Source organism: Gobio gobio (genome assembly GCF_949357685.1).
Source record: "Gobio gobio genome assembly, chromosome: 21".
Taxonomy (NCBI): domain Eukaryota; kingdom Metazoa; phylum Chordata; class Actinopteri; order Cypriniformes; family Gobionidae; genus Gobio; species Gobio gobio.
Window position 1 is genome coordinate 41194731 of NC_137117.1, and position 24938 is coordinate 41219668.

The 24938-nt window shown below is 38.9% G+C and overlaps 1 protein-coding gene across 4 annotated transcripts in view; it reads right to left on the bottom strand.

The window, feature by feature from the left end:
- Nucleotides 1-16487: 16487 nt before the first annotated feature.
- The window catches only part of pacsin1a (protein kinase C and casein kinase substrate in neurons 1a), a 90389-nt gene continuing 81938 nt past the window's right edge, over nt 16488-24938 (bottom strand). For 2 of the 4 annotated variants that reach the window (XM_079803179.1, XM_079803178.1), the window contains exons 9-10: nt 23976-24172; nt 16488-21149 (exon numbers count right to left, since the gene is read on the bottom strand). In XM_079803179.1, the coding sequence (XP_079659305.1) occupies nt 21040-21149; nt 23976-24172 (307 nt within the window). In that variant the 3' untranslated portion in view covers nt 16488-21039. The remainder of the gene's footprint in view (nt 21150-23975; nt 24173-24938) is intronic. The other 2 variants (XR_013815478.1, XR_013815479.1) reach the window with 2 other exon arrangements.

The following is a 24938-nucleotide window of genomic DNA, read 5'->3' on the forward strand; positions in this document are numbered from 1 at the left end:
AACGTGCATAAGCAATGCTTTTATCGCTTGTTTTTTCTTTCTTTTTTTTTGGCCCGTGTTTTCCTCCTGAAATTCTGTACTCGCAAGAACTCACTATTTGTATATAACCTTTTAATATATTAACAATGTAGAGATTATAGTATATAAACTATAAACTAATAGTTTGTTAATGATAAGTACTTTATTACTGTACACTTTTTATAAAGTTTAACCAACACATCTGATTCAACTTATCAGCTCATTATAAGAGACTCCAGGATAAGAAATGGGTGGTCAGACAGAGGAGACACAAAATGTGCAGTGTTGAGGGTCCAGGGTTGAGAAACACTGGTGTAAGTTTTCCTAATGGTCAGGTGTCTCAATATTTTTGACCATATAGTGTGTGTTATCCATTTGTGGTGTGAAATACTTAAAATATTTCGTTAACTACACCCAAAATGTTTGTTTTTATTAATATGTAAATATGTACACTAAATAAGACACTAAAACTGCCAGTAGGTGGTGGTAAATGTCTAATGGAGCAAGTCATTGAGTCATTTATTCATTCAATTCGTTCAAATGGTTGATTCATTCAGGAGTGAAGTAAATGGCTCTTGTCTTGTGAAAATCTCTTGTGGTCCATTGAATCATTGGTTCACCCGATTCGTCCAAAATGCGGATTCAGAAATGAAATACCACTGTGTATTGCTGTCTGAGTCGGAGACGAACAGTTCTGCTTTGTCTTTATACTTTAAATGTTAGGGTGTTTTCACGCTGGCAGTTTAGTTCGAAACGGGCACGCGGACCACAACAAACATGGCCAGTGTAAGAGACTAAAACATTTTTGCCTCGTATCTTGAATTTTATGGACATTCTAACTGCATTCTATAGGCTTCAATACACAGTGAGTTGTTGCCTCACAGTGCATGAAATGCGTTAATAATTTTAACGCGTCATTTTTTTCCGTAACTAATTAATCGAATTAACTTGTTAAATCGACAGCCTATATGTACGTATATGCATTCTGGTTTAGCGAAAACAGGTCACAAGGTAATGGTACATTATTAAATCTTTTTTTTTTTTTTTTTTCATTGCAACAATGTTATAATGATGATTGTTTCAGAGATATTTTCAAAAGATTTTCAAAAAAATCATTGCAGTTTGTTCTGCCTTTTTCAGTAGTCAAAATATGTTGTTCGTCATGTCTTTGTCCTTTTTATTTCATTAATGTGTACTAAATGTATTTTTTAAATGCTATGGTGCAATATATGCCAACGGAAATCAAATTGAAATATTGTGAAAGGTATCCTGGGCACAGAGATTAAGATTTTTATGGGAAAGGGGACAGGACGGGGATGGATTTTAATCCCACCTATGGATTTTACCTTAGCTACTATGATATTCTGATTTTTCCTCTCTTTACATGTAGTTTGTGACACCTTAAACTGCGCTGGAAATGAGATTTGCCGTTTTAGAGATGGCTATGGCTGTGGTTGCTTGGGAGGACAAAAACCTAATCCTGAAAACTTTGGTAAGTTTGCTGTAGCAGATGTACTGCACTGGAAATAAATTGGATCAACACAAATGGCAATACGGGCTAATTAGGGTTAATATACACTGAATCCTCTTTCTGTTTAGATGCCACAGAGTTCTGTTCCAGCAGCACTGGCACCATATCGCTTTCCCGCTGCCAACTCTTCGAATCTTATTTTCCTCCTGAGATCCTGCACCTAAATGATCCAAAATGCATAGGGACTGTTGAAGATGGCAGAGTTCTGTTTCATTTTGACAATAAAGGCCACGTCTGTGGTACCACTTTATCGGTAATGCTTGGTTCATTACCCTTTCCTTACCAGTGCTACTATCGATGATCTATTTGAATCTATAAATATCTGTGACGATTCGTAAACTGACTTGAGATTGATATTGGTTACTGTCCTCACAGAGTAATGGCACTCACTTCATCTACCAAAACTCCATTCGTTCTATCTTGCCGACGGGAGTTATTACAAGACTGAGATGGATGAATATTACATTTTCTTGTGCGTACCCTCTGATCCAGACTCTCTCTATGCCCAAGGACATCCAAGCTGAACAGAGGTAGGAACCTCTAAATATAAATATATAAGCTTTGTAATTGCTGTGCGACTGGTAATGTAGCATACATTTTAAACATTTGGTTGGCTTCATCATTCTGTTAAATTAGATCATAGATATCCATAGATGCATAGGAACCATAGATGCTCTGCAGTAGGGTTGGGAATTCTTTCTATACTGTTTAAGAACACCCTTTTTGCTAGTTGAGTTGATTTGTAACAAACATTGCTGTGCATGTTTTTGTTCACCGAAGGTGTTTGGCCCCTATTATATCCGTTAGTTTTCTTCTTTTTATTATTCTTTCGCTTCTTCTGCTCTGGAAGTCAATGGCAGCCCATAGAACCGTATGGTAAAAAGTTGTGAAATTTGGCACACTGAGACAGTCCAAACATTCACCATTTCCAACTCAATTCCTCTAGCGCCAGCAACTGTCCAAAGTTTCACATGCATTTATGCTAATAACTTTTGAACCATAAGGGCTAGAAACAAAACTTTCCTTTTTCCTCTGATTGCGTGGCTCAGAACGATTCGAATGCACCCTGTGATGTTGTTCAAATTGGCATTCTGTTATGAAAATTTGAAAAACCCTACTTTTTTGGACTCCTCCTAGACAGTTTGTCCGATTTTCACGAACATTTTATCAGACCATCTACAGACCATGCTGGCACAAAAGTTATCAAAAACTTTTTGATAAACCCAACCGTTCTTGAATAACACTCAAACAAATTCAACGAAAAGCATGCCAAATTGGACGTGAGGCTATATCTCCGCAACACTCCGCAATCACACCAAACTTGGTACTTGTCATCCCAAGCATGACTTGAAGCTACATGCAGCGTTTTGGCACAGTGCCACTTACTGGTCAGGAGATATAAAAAATGCCTTTTTTGCTTGTAACGTCTGAATGGTTTGCCCCAAAATCATAAAACTCTTCTTCTGATTCAGTGCTTCATGCTGAGTCGAATGATATCCAAATTTTTTTTTTTTTGATATTCCCATTAGCATATTGTTTTACGAAACTCGATATGAGTTGTTCCTCCTTTTTTTCCTTATTGTGCTTGGCCCTGAAAATTGCTACTTGCAGCTATATATTTATTGTTTTTGTTTGTTGTTGATGTTGTTGTGGTTGTTGTTGTTGTTTCAACACTTTTCAAGTGTTCCCAAAGGAAATAAGTCAGTAAAATAATGTTGGTTCTAAAATACAAATTCACCTTGTGGTGAACCAAGCAAATTAACAGTCCATAAAGATATTTGATTAAGAATTACTCTAGCTTGAACTTTGACAGAGCAAATTAAATATAACAGCTCTTTGCAAAAATATATACAATATGGAAGATTTAAAGGAAAAGAAAACTAGAGGGCAAATTATAGTGCCTGTTAACTACAAGTTGTGTGTGCCTGAATTAGATAGGATTACATAATAGGGGTTTAACTAAACTGGGTTTTATAAAGCATTGTGAGTATTAGTGAATATTACTTAAAAGCCAACTGAAATCAAAATAAAGTTTTTTAGCTTTTAGTATGACTATGTTAGCCTTAAGGTTATGAATAACCTTTTGAATGTGTTCCAAAACAAAAAAAGTTTCTGCGGTCGAAACACACCGAGTACCACCCCAAAGTTCCTAGTTCCTGGGGAAAGTTCCTGCGGTGGAAACGCGGCTTAAGATATATGGTAACACTTTAGAATAATGGTCATTAGTTAACATTAGTTAATGTATTAACTAACATGAACTAACCATGAGCAATACATTTGTTACTGTATTTGTTCATCTTTGTTAACGTTAGTTAATATAAATACTACTGCATTGACTAATGTTAACAAGATTTTAATAAAGCATTAGTAAATGTTGAAATTAACATTAACAAAGATAAATAAATGCTTTATAAGTGCAGTTCATTATTAGTTCATGTTAACTAATGTAGTTAACTAACGTTAACTAATGACCATTATTCTAAAGTGTTACCAGATATTTTTCTCAGTTTATTGTTTGTCTGTTCTTTTTCTTTTTTCCATTCTTTTAAGTTTTTACTACATTATACAAAAAATAATAATAAATAAATAAAATACTTTCTTACCTTTTTAAGTCTTACAGTTGTCTTGAGTGTTTTTCTCCCCTTTGTGTTGCCGGTTCCCTATTAAGCGAGTTTGGTCTACTAAAAATCTTGTCCTTTAAGCAAAGATTGTAGTACCCAGTGAGGCAATAGCTACCACATCCACCAGTTTATAAACATACACGTTAGGGATGCACATTGTACAAAGAAACAGGAAACTGAGGAATTATTATGAGACAACTTTATAATAAAAGTCAAGATTCTGTTTTCTTGATAATTTTCAGCAAAATTTCATGAAGCCCCATTAATGTTGCTGGTGACAGATAAATTTCTTAATATGTTATATTCTAAATATTGACTATTGGTAAGCAAATCCGCTGTGATTCAGAATCATTTTGTGGAATTGAATTCTTAATGCTTCCCAACCTTACTGTGCAGTTGTACTATAAGTGGTTGTTGCTAATTTTCTATAATCTTGTCATGACCATTGCTGTTCATTCTTTGCTTACATTTTCCCCCCATTGTGTTATGTAACTTCTACATTTTTTCCCACAGTGTGATAAACATAGACATTTCTGGCCAGGGTGCATACCAGATCTACATGATTCCTTACATGGATGCACAGTTTACCCACCCTTATGAGGGGGACATTCAAGTGCAGGTGAACCAGCAGATGCACGTGGCGGTTGTGGTGGAAGGAGTGGATAGAAGTCAGATTGCAACAGTTCTGGACAACTGCTGGGCCACACCAGTTAATGATAGCAAATATCACATTCGCTGGAATCTGATTATTAGAGAGTGAGTAACTGACTTGACATTTCCACGATTAACTGATAACTTTTATTGTCATCTCTCAAAAAGGGAAAACTGTGAAATAATTTGAGAAGTAAGTGTGGTTTTATTCACATTTTATTTCTAGATGTCCCAACCCTGAGGATGGAACAGTGGAGGTTCTACAGAATGGCATTGACACAACAAGCCGTTTCTCCTTCATGATGTTCAGCTTCACAGGAGCTCCTGATCGCATCTTTTTGCACTGTCAGGTTCACCTCTGCCTAGTGCAGAATGGAAGATGTGCACAGGTAAAATATTCAATAATCATAGCATTTTTTTATCTATTTTTGATCCAGCACTTGCATTGCTTTAACAGTAAACTCCAGATAAATTACTCTATGAATATTATGATTATGAAAGAAAACACAATGAAAATAACACTGTAGAATTTGTGAAAGTAATGTAACATTTTGTCATCTTCAGTCATGCAGCCCTGGACTTAGACGTAGAAAGCGCAGATCTTTGGACTTCCGTCACTCTGCAGCGATCTCCATGGGTCTTTAAGAGAGCTAGAGGAACATCGCTGATGGATGAAAGATGAAAGATAAAAGATAAACCCACTATAGAGGAAGTGTTATTTAAAACAGTAAACCATACATTTTTTGACGGTGAGGGTTTCATGACTGCATAGTAGACTTGAAATTAAATTAAATCAAATAATTTGTTTTTATTTTCTGTGTTCATGAAGTAATTTTATATCCTTGAATAAACTTGGTTAGCTTTGAAATTAATTTTAGATTTTTTTCCTGAAATCTCAGAAAGCTGTTTTTATTCACGTAAACTATAATGTTATTAAATTATTTAAAAAAGTAGAAGTGAAAGAAGCCTATCTATCGAAATGAGTTGAACACTCAGTTATAGAGTTCAGATGGTGGTGGTGGTGGTCGTCTGTCCACCTCTATATAAAAAGAGGTGGACAGAGATAGTTGATGTTTTTTGTTTTTCTGCTACTGTATGGATCCCATTGTAGAGTTATTCTATTTGTGTGCATTCATGACAGCAAAGTAGAGTTTGGAGTTATATTTATCCCTAATTTCTTGATGAATAAATTATTTCTATCATGTTTACTTCTGTCAACGGTTCTGTATCTTCATCTTCATCTTCCTCGTTGTTTGTGTTCAACCACACAGTTGTGACAACTTCCCATATACAGTAAAACATTTAGTAACGATTTACTTGAAGCCTTTATGTATAATGCATTAAAGTATTTGGTAACACTTTACTTAAAGCATTTATGCATAATGCATTATAAAAGTAGTGGAAAGAGGAACGTCTCGAAGACATTGAAAACTAAAGCCAGCGTGGTGGATTATTGGGACGTCTTTTGTGTAGAGGTGTACAGCAGTACAGAAGTAGTTCAAACCTTTTTTGTGCAGAATCTTATGGTATAACATAACAGTCCTGCTGTAATTAATAATGTAAAATTAAGACATCACCCATATAAGTGAAGTTCATGAATGTAATTTTGGGAGGAGTGAACCCATATAATCTTTCAATTAACTGTTGGAGCGTATAAGCAGCTGCTCACCTTGGTCTGGCATCAGCTGTTTTGGCAGCCCTCCACCTCCCCAACTCCACAAACATAATTTAGGCATCTTGTTACCATACTGATCATCCAAGCATTAGTAGTCCCAAACAAACTCGTGATTCAGAGATTGGCTCAGAATGAGAACAGTTAATCAGGTCACTACATGATGATTATGTCACTATTCAAACATAATCAACACCTGAAAACAAATTCTCTGTGCTTTCTTTGCCATAAAAAATGTGTTTTATAAACACACAGTTAAAGCAACCAGATTTAAAAAAATTTTAAGTCAAAGTCAAGAGCCCAACCAAAGCAAATACTGATTACCATAATGGTGACCATTTCCTTCAGTGATTCTGTTTGTCATCATCAGGTGTCATCACTAATGGTCACTCAATTAATCACTTAATTATCTCATTAACATTAATACTGCTTTAGTGTTACTCAAATAAACTCTGGGGAGTGTCAGTTTAACACTGGGGTTTTTGCTGTGTAGGACATAATATGCTTTGTCCCTTGAAGATGGAGAAAAATCTAATTTGCACGTGGACAGATTCTTGAAGTAGAATTGTCTTGAGCTGGATACAGAGTTCTGCACAGAAATGGAAACCATTTGTAGCTAATAGAGTAGCTGGGATTCAAAATCTCACAAACCCTGAATCGTGGTCACATTGTAATGGAAAAGACAATCCAGCTGATTAAGCTAATCAAGCAAAGAGTGCAGATGATCTCATACAGTGTAAACCCTGGTGGTATGGCCCGGCATATTTAGTTCCAGCTAGTTCATCGGGTGGGAGGATGTTGTACTTTTGTTGTTGAATAATTATAAAAATTTTCCTGAATAGAAGCATATGTGCTTCTAAGTGTAAATAACACAGTATTACTTTTATTATGCTTTGTGTTTATTTTGAAAGATTGTAACAATATGTATCCCATCCTGGTATACCTCAAGGACATACTAAGTGTGCTGATATCTTTTTGTTATTGATTCAGCCTTGTCAAGTACTCCGGTCATTGTTTTTCCTTGTTTTTCAAAAGTAAACAAACTACAAATATGACATGATCCGTGTACCCACTCACGTTTCTCATTGTGAAGTGAGGTATAGTGATACACCAAAACTTGACACAAACAAAAGGTAAATACTTGTCAATGAACTATTGACTTGCCAGCAAATCGCACATTACAAATAACCTGCTCTCCAATTTCAGTTTAAATGGGCTTATTCCTTCCATTGGGCCTTCTGGACGGGCCATTTTCACTGCTGCACAGCTGTTTCCTATTTGACCGTTGCATCTCCGTATAGCTCCATTTTGTATCTTTCCTACTGTTTATTTTGCTTAATATAATTAAATCATCACAATATATCTGATCGGGCTGCCGCAAGTGTCAGGCTTGAGTGGAACCCTCCACCGTGTTCTGAACCTTTGCGGTTTGACGCTTGGTTTCTTGGGACGCCCTGAGCTGGTTCTCAGTGCCCCGCCCCGGTTCTATTCTTCCCGGAAGTGCATCAGGAGATCACAAAATCTTGGACATCACCCTACAGTGCTAGAAGCAGATCTAATGTCTCCTCCGTCCTCACTACCCTCGGGGCAGCGCAGCTAAGGGGTACGTGGAGATCCCCCCTGGTGGAGCGGTCTGTGGCGATGCAACTGTGTCCCAAGACTGTTACCACTAGGTGGGGTAATCCGCGTCTCCCCTCCCGGGCATGTAAGGTCTCGTCCTCTCTCATGTGCAAGGCTTACACAGTTTTTGGAGAAGCCTTGTCGTCTCTGCCTGCCATGGCGCTCCTGCAGGTCTACCAGGCCAAAGCGCTCAAGGAATTGCATGGCGACTGGTCTCTTTGGCTCTCAGAAGCAGATGGAGGTGATCAAGAACATCCTGCCCCAACGACCAGCTGCTCCATCCGGGCAGCAAGGGGCTGGACGTAAGGGAGGCACCCAACCCGCTTAGGGTCCCGCTAAATCTGCAGACAAGCGCAAAGGCAAGCCCTGAGATGGGCAGCCCAGGGAGAAAAGGAGCTGCTTCAGTTCGCCCACCGGCCTCCCAAGTACAGGGGCATCCTCTTCACCTCCGTGCGAAGCAGCAATGCTCATGTCTTGCGGTCAGAGATCGATGTCCTGCTGGCGTCCTGCTGGCTGGACGTGGTTGAGCCAGTTCCTCCAGCCGATATGAGGTCGGGGTTCTACAACCCCTACTTCATTGTACCCAAGAAAGGCGGTGGGTTACGGCCATCTTGAATCGGGCCCTGCACAAGCTCCCGTTCAAGATGTTAACGCAGAAACGCATTTTCGAATGCATCCATCCCGAGATTGGTTCGCAACGATCAACCTGAAGGACGCGTACTTTCATGTCTCAATTCTCCCTCCACACAGACCATTCCTATGCTTTGCATTCGAAGGGAGGGCATATCAGTGCAAACTCTGCCCCACGCAGAGGATCTCTTATCTCGGTATGGAGTTGGATTCAGTCAACAAGACTGCGTGCCTCACAGAGGAGTGAGTGCGGTCAGTGTTGAACTGCTTGAATACGTTCAATGGCAGGACAGCGGCCCCACTGAAATTCTTTCAGAGGCTACTGGGGCATATGGCATCTGCAGCCTCTCCAGACACGACCTATTGCCGTTTGTACTATTCCCTGACCGGGGTTACCCTCAGCACGGATGCACTGGCACACAGCTGGCCCTGGGACCTGCGCAAGTATGCGTTTCCCCCAGTGAGCCTTCTTGCACAGACTCAGTCAGGGAGGACGAGGAGCAGGTCTTATTAGTTGTGCCCTACTGGCCCAACTGGACCTGGTTTCCCGAACTCACACTCCTCGCGACAGCCCCTCCCTGGCCCATTCCGATGAGGAAGGATCTACTTTCTCAGAGATAGGGCACTCTATGGCTACCCTCGGCAGTCAGACGTTCCGGACGTCCCTACTCCAAAGATACTTGTCAAATTTGCTTCAGGAACCTGATAAAGATTAACCAAGACACTTTAGCTGTAGACCTCCAGCAACTCTCCTCTGCTGATCTCCCCTCAGTCATGGAGTTGGAGTCGGACTTCTACAACCAATCTCTGAGCAACATTCTAGATCTTCATGCCCCTGTCAGAACTAGAATGGTCACCTTCTCGTGCTCAGCCCCCTGGTACACAGATGAACTCTAGAAGATGAAGACGGTTAGGCATGTACTTTAGAGGCGTCTTTAGACCCAGATATTACTGACAACTACAGACCCATCTCCAACCTTCCATACCTCTCTAAGGTGCTGGAAAAAGTTGTTGCTGCACAGCTTCAGGTCCATTTAAAACAAAACAATCTTTATGAGAAATTTCAGTCTGGCTTCCACACAGGACACAGTACAGAAACAGCTTTGGTCAGGGTCACAAACGACCTATTGATGGCGGCAGATGCTGGTTCCCCATCCCTTCTCCTCCTCCTGTGTCCCTCAAGGCTCAGTGCTCGGCCCCGTCCTGTTCATCCTCTACATGCTCCCCCTTGGCCGTGTCATCAGCAGGCATGGGATTTCTTTTCACTGCTATGCTGATGACACTCAACTTTACCTTAGGAAAAATTCTTCCCCCTCTGCTGACCTCACTCCATCCACTTTGATCACTTGCCTGGATGAGATAAAGGCGTGGATGACGCAAAACTTTCTGCAGCTAAACAGCTCCGAGACTGCAGCAATCCTAGTCGGCACTCCACTTCAGGTCCGGAATTTTGTTATCACCAGCATTGCTTTCTCTGATCAGGACATTCCACTTTTCACATCAGTCACCAACCTGGGGGTCAGAATGGAATCGCAACATACCTTTGAAGCTCACATCAAGCATCTGTGTAAGACCTCATTCTTCCACCTCAGAAACATTGCCAAACTTCGTCCCATACTAACACTGGAGATACTTGTCCACGCCTTTGTCTTCTCCAAGCTGAACTACTGCAATGCCCTCCTTATCGTGATCCCTGGCAAAAATCTCCAGAAGCTGCCGTATATTCAAAACAGCGCTGCTAGGATCCTGATGACGGTGCGCAAATACGACCATATCACCCCCATTCTAAAATCACTCCACTGACTTCTTGTCTCGCTCAGGATTGAGTATAAGATCTCCCTCCTCACTCATCAGTGCATCCATGGTGATGCACCCACCTATCTCAAGGAACTCCTCACCACACAAACATCCACACGTAATCTCCGTTCTGTTTCAACGCATCTTATCAAAACTCCCACAACCAAATTCCGTACTATGGGAAATCGGGCCTTCTGCTCAGATGCCCCCAGTCTGTGGAATGCTCTCCCTGACCGCTTGCGGATCCCACAGACTGTAGATGCTTTTAAATGTGGTCTTAAAACCCACCTTTTTAGCAGAGCTCTTGATTGATTTGTTACTTTAATTTTTCAGTTTTATTTATTTTTATTTATTTTTAATCTGTAGCACTTTGAGATTTTGTTTAATGTAAAGTGCGTTACAAATAAAATGTATTATTATTATTATTATTATTATTATTACTCAGCTAGCTCCGTGTCTTTCCCTTGACAGAGCCTGCTCTGTCATCTCTGATGATATTCTTTCCCCCCTAGAACTAGGTTGGAACCACCTCAGAGACTGCCATATGTTGTACTACCCTGCTTGGTTAGTCCTTATGTGTAACTGCCACCTCTCCTTCCTTAGAAGGATGTGGTTCCACAGCATTCCTTCTCCCGAGACGGGCACGCTTTCCCAGCGTTATCCAATAGTCACACTGAGTGGGTCTTGCAGAACTGCAGTGACTGACCTTCTCTGCTTGAGCCCTGACTTCCTGCTCCAACATAGAGGCGGTCCAGGGAGCTCACGCAGAACGATGGAAGGGCCAGCGCCTGTGGCGTGTTGGTAGGATCCCCAATTCATTGGTCAGTTCTGACGTACGTCAAACGTGACCGACTGAAAGGGAACGTCTCAGTTGCGTGTGTAACCCTCATTCCCTGAAGGAGGGAATGGAGACATACATCCCGTCGCCACAGGTGCTGAGCTTCCCCTGAAGGGCCGGGTCAAAGTTCGGCTCCTCAGCAGAAAAGCAAAGATGCGGTATTCCACTTCCTTTTAATACCCATGCTGCGGGGAGGAGCGTGGAATGCATGAACCGCAATCCATTTTCCAAACCATGTTTTTTATTACTCTGTATCATTATGGTGCACTTATTATAAGTGTTTATATTGGGACTATTTCAGGCCGGTCTGGTAGGAACCGCTGCGGAGGAGCACAGTCCCTGCATGACTCGCCATAGACATGAACAGAGAGAAGTAGTGTGTTCCTCCGCAAGACGCATGCAGTTCTGTTTATCAACCGCTAGAGCACAAAAAGTTACAGACTGCAGCTTTAATGCATGCAATTTCAGCAATAAAACGTAACATTTTTCTAAAAAGAAAACAAATGAGTTGTTAATTTTAAGATACCTGTCTTATTTTCTACACTTTTTAAACACTCATTCTAAATAAAATACAACAAAATATATTTCCTTTGTCCTGTTGCTCCCTCTCAGTCACATACCGGAAGCTCATTCCATATGCACCTCATTATGCGGGTATTTTGTTGTCTCAGGTGTGATACCCAGCATTATTCATTAACGTTCACGCCTCCTCGCAAACTTCCTTTGTAAAGAAAAAGTGTCTTACAAAATGTAAATTAATATATTGTTTCATGTGAATAAGTAGGCTCAATGATTCTCACATCTGTTTGAAGCAAAAACTCTCTGCAACAATACCCATTAGTCAAAAGTCTTGTGGACACATATCTATTGTGTGTTTTGAGGCCTTCATTTTAAAACAATTGTTTTGGTATTTTCAAAAAACACGCATAAACATTATTCTCTCAAAAATGCAAGAATGTACATACATGTTGCTCACATATTATGGTAGCCGAGTTTGTGCTGAATACAGTTTAATGACACTTGCCATTAATTTGTTTATAAGCAACTAATAAGCACAAATGTCAGAGCATGTCAAAACTTCTAAAGGGCCCCAAAACAGCTCAGACTTCTAGGGGTTAACCCACTAGACCACCATCACCATCTAGTGCTTTGTAATTACTTACAAAGCACTAAATAGTTTAGCTCCCCAGTACTTGAGCGAGCTCTTAACACATATACTCCATCACTTCTATTGCGGTCTCAAAATTCTGGCAGTTGATAATACCTAGAATATCAAAATCAACTGCAGGCGGTCGATCCTTTTCCTATTTAAATCTAGACTAAAAACACATCTCTTTAACCTGGCAAACACATAACACATTATCAATGTCTATTATTCAAATCAGTTAAATTATTGTTTTGGGCTGCATTACCTAGGTCAGCCGGAACCGGGAACACATCCCATAACACCTGATGTACTCTTTACATCATAAAAAGAATGGCATCTACGCTAATGTTAGTCCCTCTGTTTATCCCTAGGTTAACAGATAAACCTCGGCCGTATCCAGATCAGATGGTGGACCTGCGCCTAGACACGACCAACGCATCCCTGAAGTGTCTGCAGAGACGGTGTCAACTAGACTCTTCCCTGTGAAGGCCTCATCGACACGACATCTAGTGGACTGAACCTCAACAAACCCCGATCTTCAACCAAATGGAACTGGACAAATATTCTGAATGTTCCGATCTAATCTGACTTCTGACTTTTAATGTTTGCCTGAATCATAATCATACACTGTTTGTTCGTTGGCCAGGTACCAACTGGCACCAGAACATTCCCACAGTGTCAATCGATGCAACGTTTCGTTCCCTCTTCTGGGAACCAAGGTTACAGTCGTAATCGGGACGTTTTCAGGTCCATATACTGTTGTATGTCAAGTTTCAGGCCAGAGTTACCTGATTTCAACTCCTGGGTGGAAAAGACGTGCACAGCTGTGCCATGCTAATTTGTTGAAACCTTTCTAATCTAGTTCCTTTGTGTAAGAGAAGGCTCCAGAAGCAGTTTCTGTGGCTTCTTCTGTGATGGAAGATAAAGTACCCGAGAATTAACAACTCTGTAACGCTAACCAATTTGGAAAATTTTGTACAGCATTTGCTTTTTCACCAGAGAGCTGAACTGCTAACTTTAATTTTAGATTTTCCTGTGTTGCATTGCCCTTCATGTATTCATTTGATAGAGCATGATAAGGCTGTTGGCAAGGCAAAAACCTACACTCTAGCGTTTTTACCATGTTTCGTTGGATAAACAATGTCATCTTCTGAGTCTGAAATTTGATATATGGTCGAAAATAACATTCCTAAACTGTCCTTTTCAACCTGGACATCCCCTTGTTTCTAGTGGGAAAGAAGGATGGAGCATACCACTTTTATACTGACTTCGAAAGGTGAATAACGTAATGAAATCAGATTCTTTCACATTGCCCCATATGGAACATTGTGTATATTCCGTCGGCTCTGCTACACATGTCAGTAAGTTTGATTTATTATATTGGTGAGTGCATTTGATAGTTAGTGCATAGGATATTTCCTTATTCATTACTCCTTCTGGGCTATATTCTTATTCTGTTATGAGTTTTGGCCATAGAAATGTGCCTGCTACTTTTCAACGCGCGATGAACCAAGTAACTTCTGGTTTAAATGGATGTGCTGTCTACTTAGATGATATGGTTTTGTATACAGTGATACGTGAGATCAGCAACTTGTATGTATTAGAGCACTTTTTGAGCATTTGGATGAGACTAGGGTCATGCTAAGGCGACTGTGATCTTGAAGAAAGTTGTCGGGCAGGGTAACGTGCATCCTGTGCGCTCCAAGGCAATTCATTTCCCTCCACCTAGTACTAAACAAGAGCTTATGCATTTTTTGGGTATGGTATTTTTTTTTTAAATCTTTGTTGAAGAACGTCAAATTTGAGTGGTCTTCACAATATAAACAGGCTTTTGATTTAAACTGAGGTACTTTGTATTTTTATTTTAAATACATTTAAATACATTTCCAGGCATGGAAGTTTGTTTCCACCACAGGAAAAAAAGCTAATTGTGATTTATGTCACTTTTTTCACAATTGCGAGACTCTATTTTGCTCTAATTTTGACTGTTTTGTCAAATTTGGCTATTTTTACTTTATTTTTTGCAATTTCATGTTTATGACTATTATAATTGTGGTATTGTCTTTTTTCTCAGATATTAGTTAGATAGGTGACTAATTTGTCTCAACCATTATACCTCCAATGGTGCTGGAATATGAATAATATAGTCATTAAGTGGAGAATTTAAGGAATCATTAGGTTTTAGCTTCAGTAAATGGAAACTTTACAGAGTCTTCTCTGTAACCTAGTGGATTCTTCACTTCGTCTCTTCTCTGCCCACACTTTGTGAAGCCCGTCCATGGGTTCACTGAATCCAGATCCAACCCCTCATCACTCCAGACAAACGTAAGATGCTTCCTGACCAGTGTGTGAATCCCAGCTTTTGTCTCATGATGGATGTACATAATCCATCATGGATAATAACAGCCACCAATTATTTGATGAATTATTTTAAGTATTCTGTGGCTAATGGACAAGGTTTAAATATATATATATATATATATATATATATATATATATATATATATATATATATATATATATATATATATATATATATATAATATTTTTCTGTTCATATAGCTCAGTTGTTGGAGGGCCCTACAAAGGATTTTGACTCTCAAGAAACACATCCTGATGAAATATCTCAAATCTACAGTAAGTCACATATAATCAACTCTCTTTTTTGAACATCCTGATTTTTTTGAGGCACTATTGTCTAAGCTGCTTTGGGACAATATGCGTTGTACAATCTACACTAGTAAGTATTGTCCCCAAAGTATTGGGACACCCCTCCGAATCATGGAATTCAGGTGTTCAATCACTTCCATTGCCACAGGTGTATAAAATCAAGCACCTAGACATGCAGACGCTTCTACAAACATTTGTGAAAGAATGGGTCGCTCTCAGAAGCTCAGTGAACTCAAGCGTGGTACCGTGATAGGTTGCCACCTTTGCAATAAGTCCATTTGTGAAATTTCCTCACTACTAAATATTTCACGGTCAACTGTTAGTGGTATTATAACAAAGTGGAAGCAATTGGGAACAACAGCTACTCAGCCATGAAGTGGTAGGCCTCGTAAAATCAGCACAGTGCACAGAAGTCGCCAACTTTCTGCAGAGTCAATAGCTACAGACCTCCAAACTTCGTGTTTGCGGATTAGCTCAAGAACAGTGCGTAGAGCTTCATGGAATGGGCAGAGCTGCTGCATCCAAGCCTTACATTACTAAGTGCAAGGCAAAGCGTGGGATGCAGTGGGGTAAAGTACACCGCCACTGGAAACGGAGTGACCAATCACGCTTCACTGTCTGGCAATCCAATGAACAAGTCTGGGTTTGGCAGTTGCCAGGAGAACGGGACTTGCCAATTTCATGCTCCCAACTTTGTGGGAACAGTTTGGGGACGGCCCCTTCCTGTTCCAACATGACTGCGCTCCAGTGTACAAAGCGTCGGTCCATAAAGACATGAATGAGAGAGTTTGGTGTTTTAGGAACTTGACTGGCCTGCACAGAGTCCTGAGCTCAACCCGATTGAACACCTTTTGGATGAATTCGAGCGGAGACTGAGAGCCAGACCTTCTCGTCCAACATCAGTGCCTGACCGCACAAATGCGCTTCTAGAAGAATGGTCAAAAATTCCCATAAACACACTCCTAAACCTTGTGGAAAGCCTTCCCAGAAGAGTTGAAGCTGTTATAGATGTAAAGGGTGGGCCAACTCCATATTAAACCCTACAGATTAACAATGGGATGTCATTAAAATTCATGTGCATGTAAAGGCAGACGTCCCAAAACATTTGACAATATAGTGTATGTTTTCTAATCAGGTGCATTTTGTTACACAAATGTATTGCAACAAATAGTATGCTTTTAAAGGAAGTGTGAACCTTTCCAAATGAATTGTGGTGTGTATAGTATTTTGAGACAATACAAGCTAAATAAACTTAGTTCACAAAAAATGGAGCACACATTTTGTATGTTTTTCTCAACAAACATGATTTCTCCTTCCAAACTAATATTGCAATATTGACATCAGCACAAAAACTTAAAATCAGGTTTTCAACATTATGTTCATCATCATTAACTTTATGCATATATAAATGAACATTATGTTATGGATGAGGAGGCACTACACCAGCAAGGAGATCGATTTACATCAACTAACTATGAACATACACACGTCCTCTACACTGCAAGAGAAACGTTAACAACATAAACCTTCATCCCTTCATTTGCATAAAGTACAAATCAACATAAAAAATTTACATTACACGGTTCTTTCCTGTCTCAACTTAGCTGTTTTTCTCTACTCAACACAGTTGTACAGTTACAATAGAATATAATCTTAATAAATTACATCATCATATACAAATATGACGGCGTGGACCCACACGCATTTATACAGGTATGGTACATAGTGATTTCATTGCAGTCAAAATCATATTAATACAATATGGTACCTATAGAGCATTACAGTGTTATTTTTTCAAAGCGTAGTTCTTTTGTTACCCAACATTTACAATTATAACACTACATTTTTATTTTCTATACATAAACACAACTCATACACACTGAATATAATAAAGAGGATACTCCCCCAATACGATAACCCCGACACATGTGCCCTTCCGTACTTCTTTTTGTGTACGTTACGGAATATTTTGACAATGCAAGTGTTTTTTTTGTTGTTTTTTTTGCGCTTTTTGTTTTTTTCTAGACTGAACAGTTTTAGACAAATCACAAAGATGCTAGGGGGTCTTTCCTCTGAATGTATTATGTCACATCCTGTTTGTTGTTCATTTTCACTCCCACACTGAAACTCCATGAACGATACACAGATCCACATATTCACAATGTTCTCAGTACTGCAATCTGGAAAATACAGGCACACAAGGAGCACTGCTTCCATTATCAAAATTGTGGTGGTACGCCATACAGAAGTCAGCAGTGGGAGGAATAAAATACAGTGGTTGCAAAGAGTATTTAAGTCACACTTAAAAATGTATGAATTGCTTAGGTCCTGCACACAATTTGATCATTTTATCATTTATCGTTTTTGTGCTTTCTGTCAAATAAATCCAAATGGATTACAATAAGTGGCTTAAATATCTGAATCCTTTTGGGATCCAATGTACAGTATATTGCCAGTGAATCATATGTTGGCACTATGTGTGAAACTTTAAGCTTTTTTATTATTACAAAATTGATCCAAGTTTTTGAAACGCTTTTCAAACGTGATGCAAAAGCAGAGCGTATTAGTAAACAGGCCATGAAACTACAGGGATTCCTCAGAGTGAATCAATTTATCAGATGTAACTAGTGATGTATGAGACAGCCCAGCTGTGAAATTCACTCTCAGTTTTAGTGTGTTAAAGTGCCCCTATTATGCTTTTTCGAATATTCCCTTTCATTTAGTGTGCTTATAGCGGTTTGTGAAGGTAAAATGTCTGCAAAGATCAAAGTGCAGATAAATGGAGTTCTTAACCGATTCTGAACTTGCTTAAACGAGCCGTCAGTCATTCCAGTCTTCCTGCACGAACCTACGTAGGTTTGTAACAAATTTGTATAATGACATCCTATGGTCTTCATTGGCAGTAGGCGAAAAAACTTCTATAGCTGACTTGGCCTAGATAAACTTCTATGGCTTTCCTATAGCTCAAACAGTAGAGCATGGCACTAGCAACGCCAAGGTCATGGGTTCGATTCCCAGTGAAAGCAAGAATTGACAAAATGTAAAAAATGTGTACCTTGAATGCAATGTAAGTCGCTTTGGATAAAAGCGTCTGCCAAATGCATAAAAATGTAAAATGTACTTTGCCCCACCCACAAACACTATACTTGTAGCTGAGACTGGTTTGGTTCGTGATGTCGAAAAAACGCTGTTTTTCTGCCAAAGCAAATCCATTTTGATGCATTTCCAAAGGATGGGGGCTCGCGCTGGAATTGATACGATAAAACCGACGCCATCGTTACTGTTCGTATCACTGTGTATCAAGTGCTGAGGAAGATCCGCAGATGAAATCCAGTTATGGTAATGATTGGTTTTCCGACATGTCGATCAATCACAACAGACTGATTCATCTGACCAATCAGAACAGACTGAGCCATCTGACCAATCAGAGCAGAGAAGACCAATCACAACAGACAGATTCATCTGACCATTCAGAGCAGAGTAGACCGATTACAACAGGCCGAGTCATCTGACCAATCAGAGCAGAGAAGACCAATCACAACAGACAGATCCATCTGATCAATCAGAACAGAGAAGGTTCTCGGAAAGGAGGGGCACTGAATCCGTTATTGAACCGTATAGACCAGAGGTCCAATCCTGCTCCTGGAGGGCCACGTTCCTGCAGAGTTCAGCTCCAAACCCAATTAAACACACCTAGAGCAGCTAATCAACGCCTTACTAGAGATACAAGAAACTTCAGGCAGGTGTTGAGGTGAGTTGGAGCTGAACTCTGCCGGACAGTGGCCCTCCAGGACCAAGTTTGGACACCCCTGGTCGAAATGGTTTGATAAAGGATTCAGTCTCTCTATGCCCCTCATTTCCGAGAGCCTCCTCTGTTCTGATTGATCAGATGGATCTGCCTGTTGCGATTGGTCTACTCTGCCCTGAATGGTCAAATGGATCCGTCTGTTGTGAATGGTCTACTCTGACCACTGTGAAAAAAGAGCTGATGCTGCAATGTATATTCTAAACCTATTGTAGGAGACATCTAAAACAAAATGAGCAAACTTTAAAATGGCATAGTAGGGGCACTTTAAAATGTGTTGCGCATAAGTAGCCCAAATCATGCACAGAAAACATTCATGTCCATCTGAGCAACATTGATTTGGTACAAGAAGTGACCATGAACACATGCCAAATAGAGACAATTCTTATACAAGACCATCTTGGAGCAACAAGCAACAATACATGATTTTGACAAACATGAGATGACACTGCTCAATCATCATCCAATTGGAGAACTAGGGTTATGTTCAGAACAGCACACTTACTATTCATACTCTTTCTGTAGAATATAGTATGCATACTGTGTACAGTAAGTAAATTGCATGTATGCATGAAATACCCAGATTGATGATGTTTATTTAGCAACAGTATACTAAGATGCAAAATGCTTGATCTTCCGTTTCTAGGGTGACGAAAAAAAGAAAAAAAACCCCACCAGTTTGACGCCTCTATTTTGCCAGTCTCAAAACTCTCAAATTCAAGACAACTGCATTGTTTGATGACGATACCTGGACACCACTCGCATGCAACATGAAGACATCACATGCCAACAATTGCATGCGGTTGTTGAAAAGTTTCTTGCTGCAAAATGCATACCGCTTAACGTACTATTTTTAAAAATAGTATGCAGTATCCATTTTAGACTACTACTAAGTATTCTGTTCTGAACATAAACTGTGTCTGAAATCACCCTGTATACCCTAATTCACTATTCCCTAGATCACTCCACTAATATAGGTCACTTGAAAGAGTGAATGAAAACGAGTGCGTGAATTCGGACACTTGGGTGTGCCGGAAGGGCTGCCACTTTTGCATAGTTTGCACTTGCTGTTTAATGATCATTTGAAACTTATAGCAAACTGGCAGCTCCAGTAGTAATGAACCTCAATTAAACAATTCAATAATCAATTAAAAAGGAATGTATTTACCTGTATGATATTACGCTGTTTCCACATTGGACAGCGCCTACTATGGTTTCGGACACCAATATAAATGGTTGTCCCCTCAAATAAAGTGCCCTTTTTAAGGAATAGGGGGCGATTTCGGACACAGCCATAGATATTCTAGTCCCACCACTTCTTGGTTGACATTGAGTCTGCTGCCCTCTGTGGTCGCTGTGGGAATTGCAGTACAGATGGCCTGAGGAATCGAGGGCTACATGCTCCATAGCACATGCTGCTATGCATAAAGACACAGACATCAAGAGAACGATACCTAATATAATAATCAGCGCAACGAGGCATGGACGGATGGTGAGAGTAAGAGGAAAAACCGAGTAGCCCGTTGTGAGTTATATTCTGTTTAAACACCATGACACTGGACGAGTACCCCGTAATTGCACATTGACTGTGTTATATGAACGTTGTACTAAAATACAGCAGAATGGCCCTGATGAATAACTGTTCAGTTGGATATTATGCTAATAGGAGTATTCTATACTCATGTCTGTAATATCATTTGAAATAACATGTAATCTGCACAAATAATGTGTATCCTGTATTTGCATAACTGATGGGTCATTTATTTGTTCAGATCTGTTTGTATGTATGTATATTATTTTTTAAATATTTGCAAACAGATATTAGTAGTGAGCAAGCTCTTCCCCGCCTCGCAGATAAGATCAATATATATATATACAGTGTGGATATTTTACTAAGATTTTTTTGGATTTTAAACAAGACTGCATTGCACATCTTCAGGGAAAGTCGTTCATATTAAGTCTCTGGCATGTTTTTGCCATGTTATCAGATCGGACAATCAGAGCTGCCTCCAAAGGTGTGTTGCCCTCCAGTCAGGTGATCAGATTTCCTCAACGTAATTGGCGGGGTATAAGCCTGTCCGGCCGCTGTCCAGACGACCTCTGCACCAGCCCTGGTCATCTTCCTCTTCGATCTTTGTCAATTCATCACCTGTGGGTGATACATATTGTAACTGACAAACTTGCCATATGTATAGTCAAAAATCTAGGGATGCACCGAAATTTCGGCCACCGAAAATTATCAACCGAAAATGGCATTTTCGTTTTTTGGCCGGAAATATATGTTCAACACTCAGGTTTCCCTCTCGCAGAGCATTTTTTGTAAGTTTGTGAGTGGCATCGCTTACGAAGACACACAACTTAGAAGCGTTTCAGGGTAAAATTACGCTACTCTCTCATTTACCGCTCACATGCTCTGATAAATAAAAGCTTTGTAGAACTATACATTATTTTGCTAATTGGTCAAAAATCGAATCATAAATCTATGCGTTGCTTTAAATAAAAGTGTGGTTGTTTTATTTTATTGGCTTGTATTTTTTAAATTCAGATTCAATAAAATTATTGAATTTAATTTAAAAGTCTAATATTAATACAATTATTTAAAAAAAAACTAAATTAACTCTGTCCCCGCCATTGACAGAATTTTCCGTGTTTTCACTACAGTAGGGGGCGCTATTGCGCATCTTTCCAGCTCAAAACACAGGCGAAGAAGAAACAGAAGCAAGCGATCATATGTAAGCAGATGCATATGTAAAATAACGTGATCGTCAACATTAAACATCATATAAATAAAAACTATCTAATGTTACTGAATGAAATGTCGACCCAGGACGAAGTTTTTTGTTCAAAGTGTTGCTTTTTTTATGAAACCATATTCAAGTGTCGATAAAAAAAGAATGCTTGAAGCTAGAATAAAACGTCTCTGTTTTTTTTCTTTTGATTTGTTCAGATATTCATACAACAAAATATTCTGGGGGCAGTGAAACTTTTGAGAAAATAAAAAAAAAAAGCTGCCGCTGCCAATTAAAAAAAAAAAAACACTGGCGGGAAAAGAGTTAAAATAAGGAATTATTTTTTCAGTTCCGGTTTTCAGCCAAATGCATCCAGAATTTTCAGTTTCAGCCCAGAATTATCATTATGGTGCATCCCTACAAAAATCATGTGGTATATGGATAACATTCCATATAAAGACTTGTTTTAGGTCTTGAATTAGGTCCGTTTTTTGTTCTCCCGGTGGTAAATAGTTTTTCTTGTTCTAGGCTTATATTTTAAACAATTTAGTAATGTTTCTTGACACCAGAAAAAAACCTTTTGTAAAATGTTTTTGTAAAAACCCTTTTGATTTTTTTCAACTAATTTTTAATGAAGTAAAAGGCCTTAATTCTACTTTCATGTTTTTTAAAACACTTAAAAAAAACTGCACTTTGTGATGTTAGATTTTAAAAGTTTAAATGTTTACACTTATTTTGATGTTTTGACTAAAGCCCTATTCAGACTGTAATTATTTCTCGTGGGGTCATAAGGTATTTTCATCATTTAACAGGGGTCAGTCATTTTATTGCAATCCGAATCGGCAATATGTTTTTCTTCCACCACACGCATAAAAATCCCCGGCCAATTTACCTACTGTTTTTAGACAAACACCAAGGTCATGTGGTAATTGAATTGCCGTCCGAATCCACATCTCTGAGTTTTTAAGAATATATCACTTCAAAATTCACAGTTTCTGTCCTTTTTTACCTCTGCAGAGCACCGTACATTTGTGCTTCGCTGGAATTTGGATGCATTTTAAAGATCTAGACTTTTATAACTGAAATGCTGGCAAGTATGACAAGAGCAATATATTTCATCACTGCTCAAAAATTAAACAGAAGAAAAGCACATAAACATTTGAAATGGGCCATTATTACGGCAGCAATTATACATGTTAAAATAACTACAGCATTACGAGGAATAAAATGATTTTGAGATCAAATACAAGACAAAAAAAATTTTTTTTAACTATAATGTGTGTCTGTCTTCCTATTTTTAAACAGATTTAAATCATTAATTAATAATAGGAAAATAAAATGATTGTATGCTGTAAATAAAATGTCATACAATCATGTTATTGACCACGTGAGCAGTGCGTTCCCACAGGTGCGCAGGATCATAAAACTCGCGCCTCCACCGTGAATAAATCACCATCCCAATGCACAAGTTTTATCACTGAGGTGATATGCACATTTATTTTTACGGACTTCCACGTGAGAAACAATTAACGTCCGAATAGGGCTTAAGACACCCAAGCGTATGTAAAGTAGTTGATTATAATTAGAACTATAGTGTCTTATTTCATCTTTACAAATGTGTGATTACAAATGTATTTAAAAAAAACATGGAATACAAGTTTCAATAGAAATGACAATTATTGCGTTTTAAAGATAATAGAAGTAAATATGGAATCACATGTAAACAGGTCCAATTTAATTTGGTAAAAAAAAGCACTCTTAAGTTCAACTAGCATTTAATATAAACTTAAACTATAATACATTTTCATATAATTGCAATTACATGTCTGAAAACATCATATTCAGTTTGCACTTAAGTATCTTTTCTTTTAAACTGTATTACTTCAATCTTAAGTACTCTTTTTGAAGGTATGCTCAAGTTTAATGCAAGGACAAACTGATTTTTAAATCATTTGATCATTTAATCAAACATTTGTATGTAACCAAATTATGTAGCCAATAATCCTTGCAAAAGATGTTCTTATAAAATATAGGAAATGCCAAAAGTAATACAACTAGAGAAATATAATTTCATTTAATAAAGAAAAATGTTACATCATTTACATAAGTTGTTATTTTGAATAAGTACTTGTTACTAATAAATCAAATATATTTGCACATATGTTTTTCTCCAGTTTTTGGCTTGACATTAATGATGACATCTAACATCAGTTTCTTGCTTTGCTTTTAAGCTAACTGCACTTTACCTGCTTTGAAGCTCAGCTCATCCTGCTCTTGCCCTTCATAGTCATACAGCGCTCGCACTCGCACGCCTCCTCTGCTGACCGCGTCCTCCTCGAAAGAGTTTCCACCGCCATTCGTCTCGTTCCCCGAGTATCCGGCGGGCTGATCGTCATCGGACCATTCTGTGGAGTACGCCTGGTTCTTATCATAGCTGCTCACGCTAGTCAAAGACAAGGGGACACGAGCTGTTAGCATCAACACGGAAACACAGCAACTGCTTCCACTTTAGGTTGTACACTTTTTCAAATTACAACCACAACATTTTACAGCTAGATGCCAAGAGAACCTTTTAAAGTTCTGCGGTTATGTAGAAAACCAAAAAATCAGGGGTGCTCTGTAATAATAATAATTTAATCATTTGTTACATTTATATAGCGCTTTTCTAGGCGCTCAAAGCGCTTTAACACATAGAAGGGTGTGGGATTACACATTTATACAATGTTATATATAGGTTCCAATGTAATAGAATATAACTGAAAACATTATCTATATTTGTGTTTTACATTTTGAAGTACACTAGAGGAAATTCTAAGGAGATTACGTCAGACCGTGTAAGTGTTTGAGACATTAAGTCTTTTGTCTTTATGCACTTCCTGACTATTTACCATGACAAGTTTAGAACAATACTGCCTGAGTGATTGGATTAGCATCTATGCATTTTAATGGCACTGTTATGCTGATTGAATTACGGCTGATGAGACAGTAATGTTTGTGGTGTGTCCCTATTTTGAATGTCTCCTCCCCTTCTGTATAATCCCTCCCCCTGAAATGTAGATAAATTGCATTATTTTGTACTGTTAAATTAGACTGTTTTCGGACGACCTGCAGCACAGAGAGTTCTCATTAAAAGAATAACTTCTGTTTGATCCCGAAGTCTCCTGGTCTTCATCTTCTGAGTTTCCTACACTTTAGAAGATAAAAGTTCA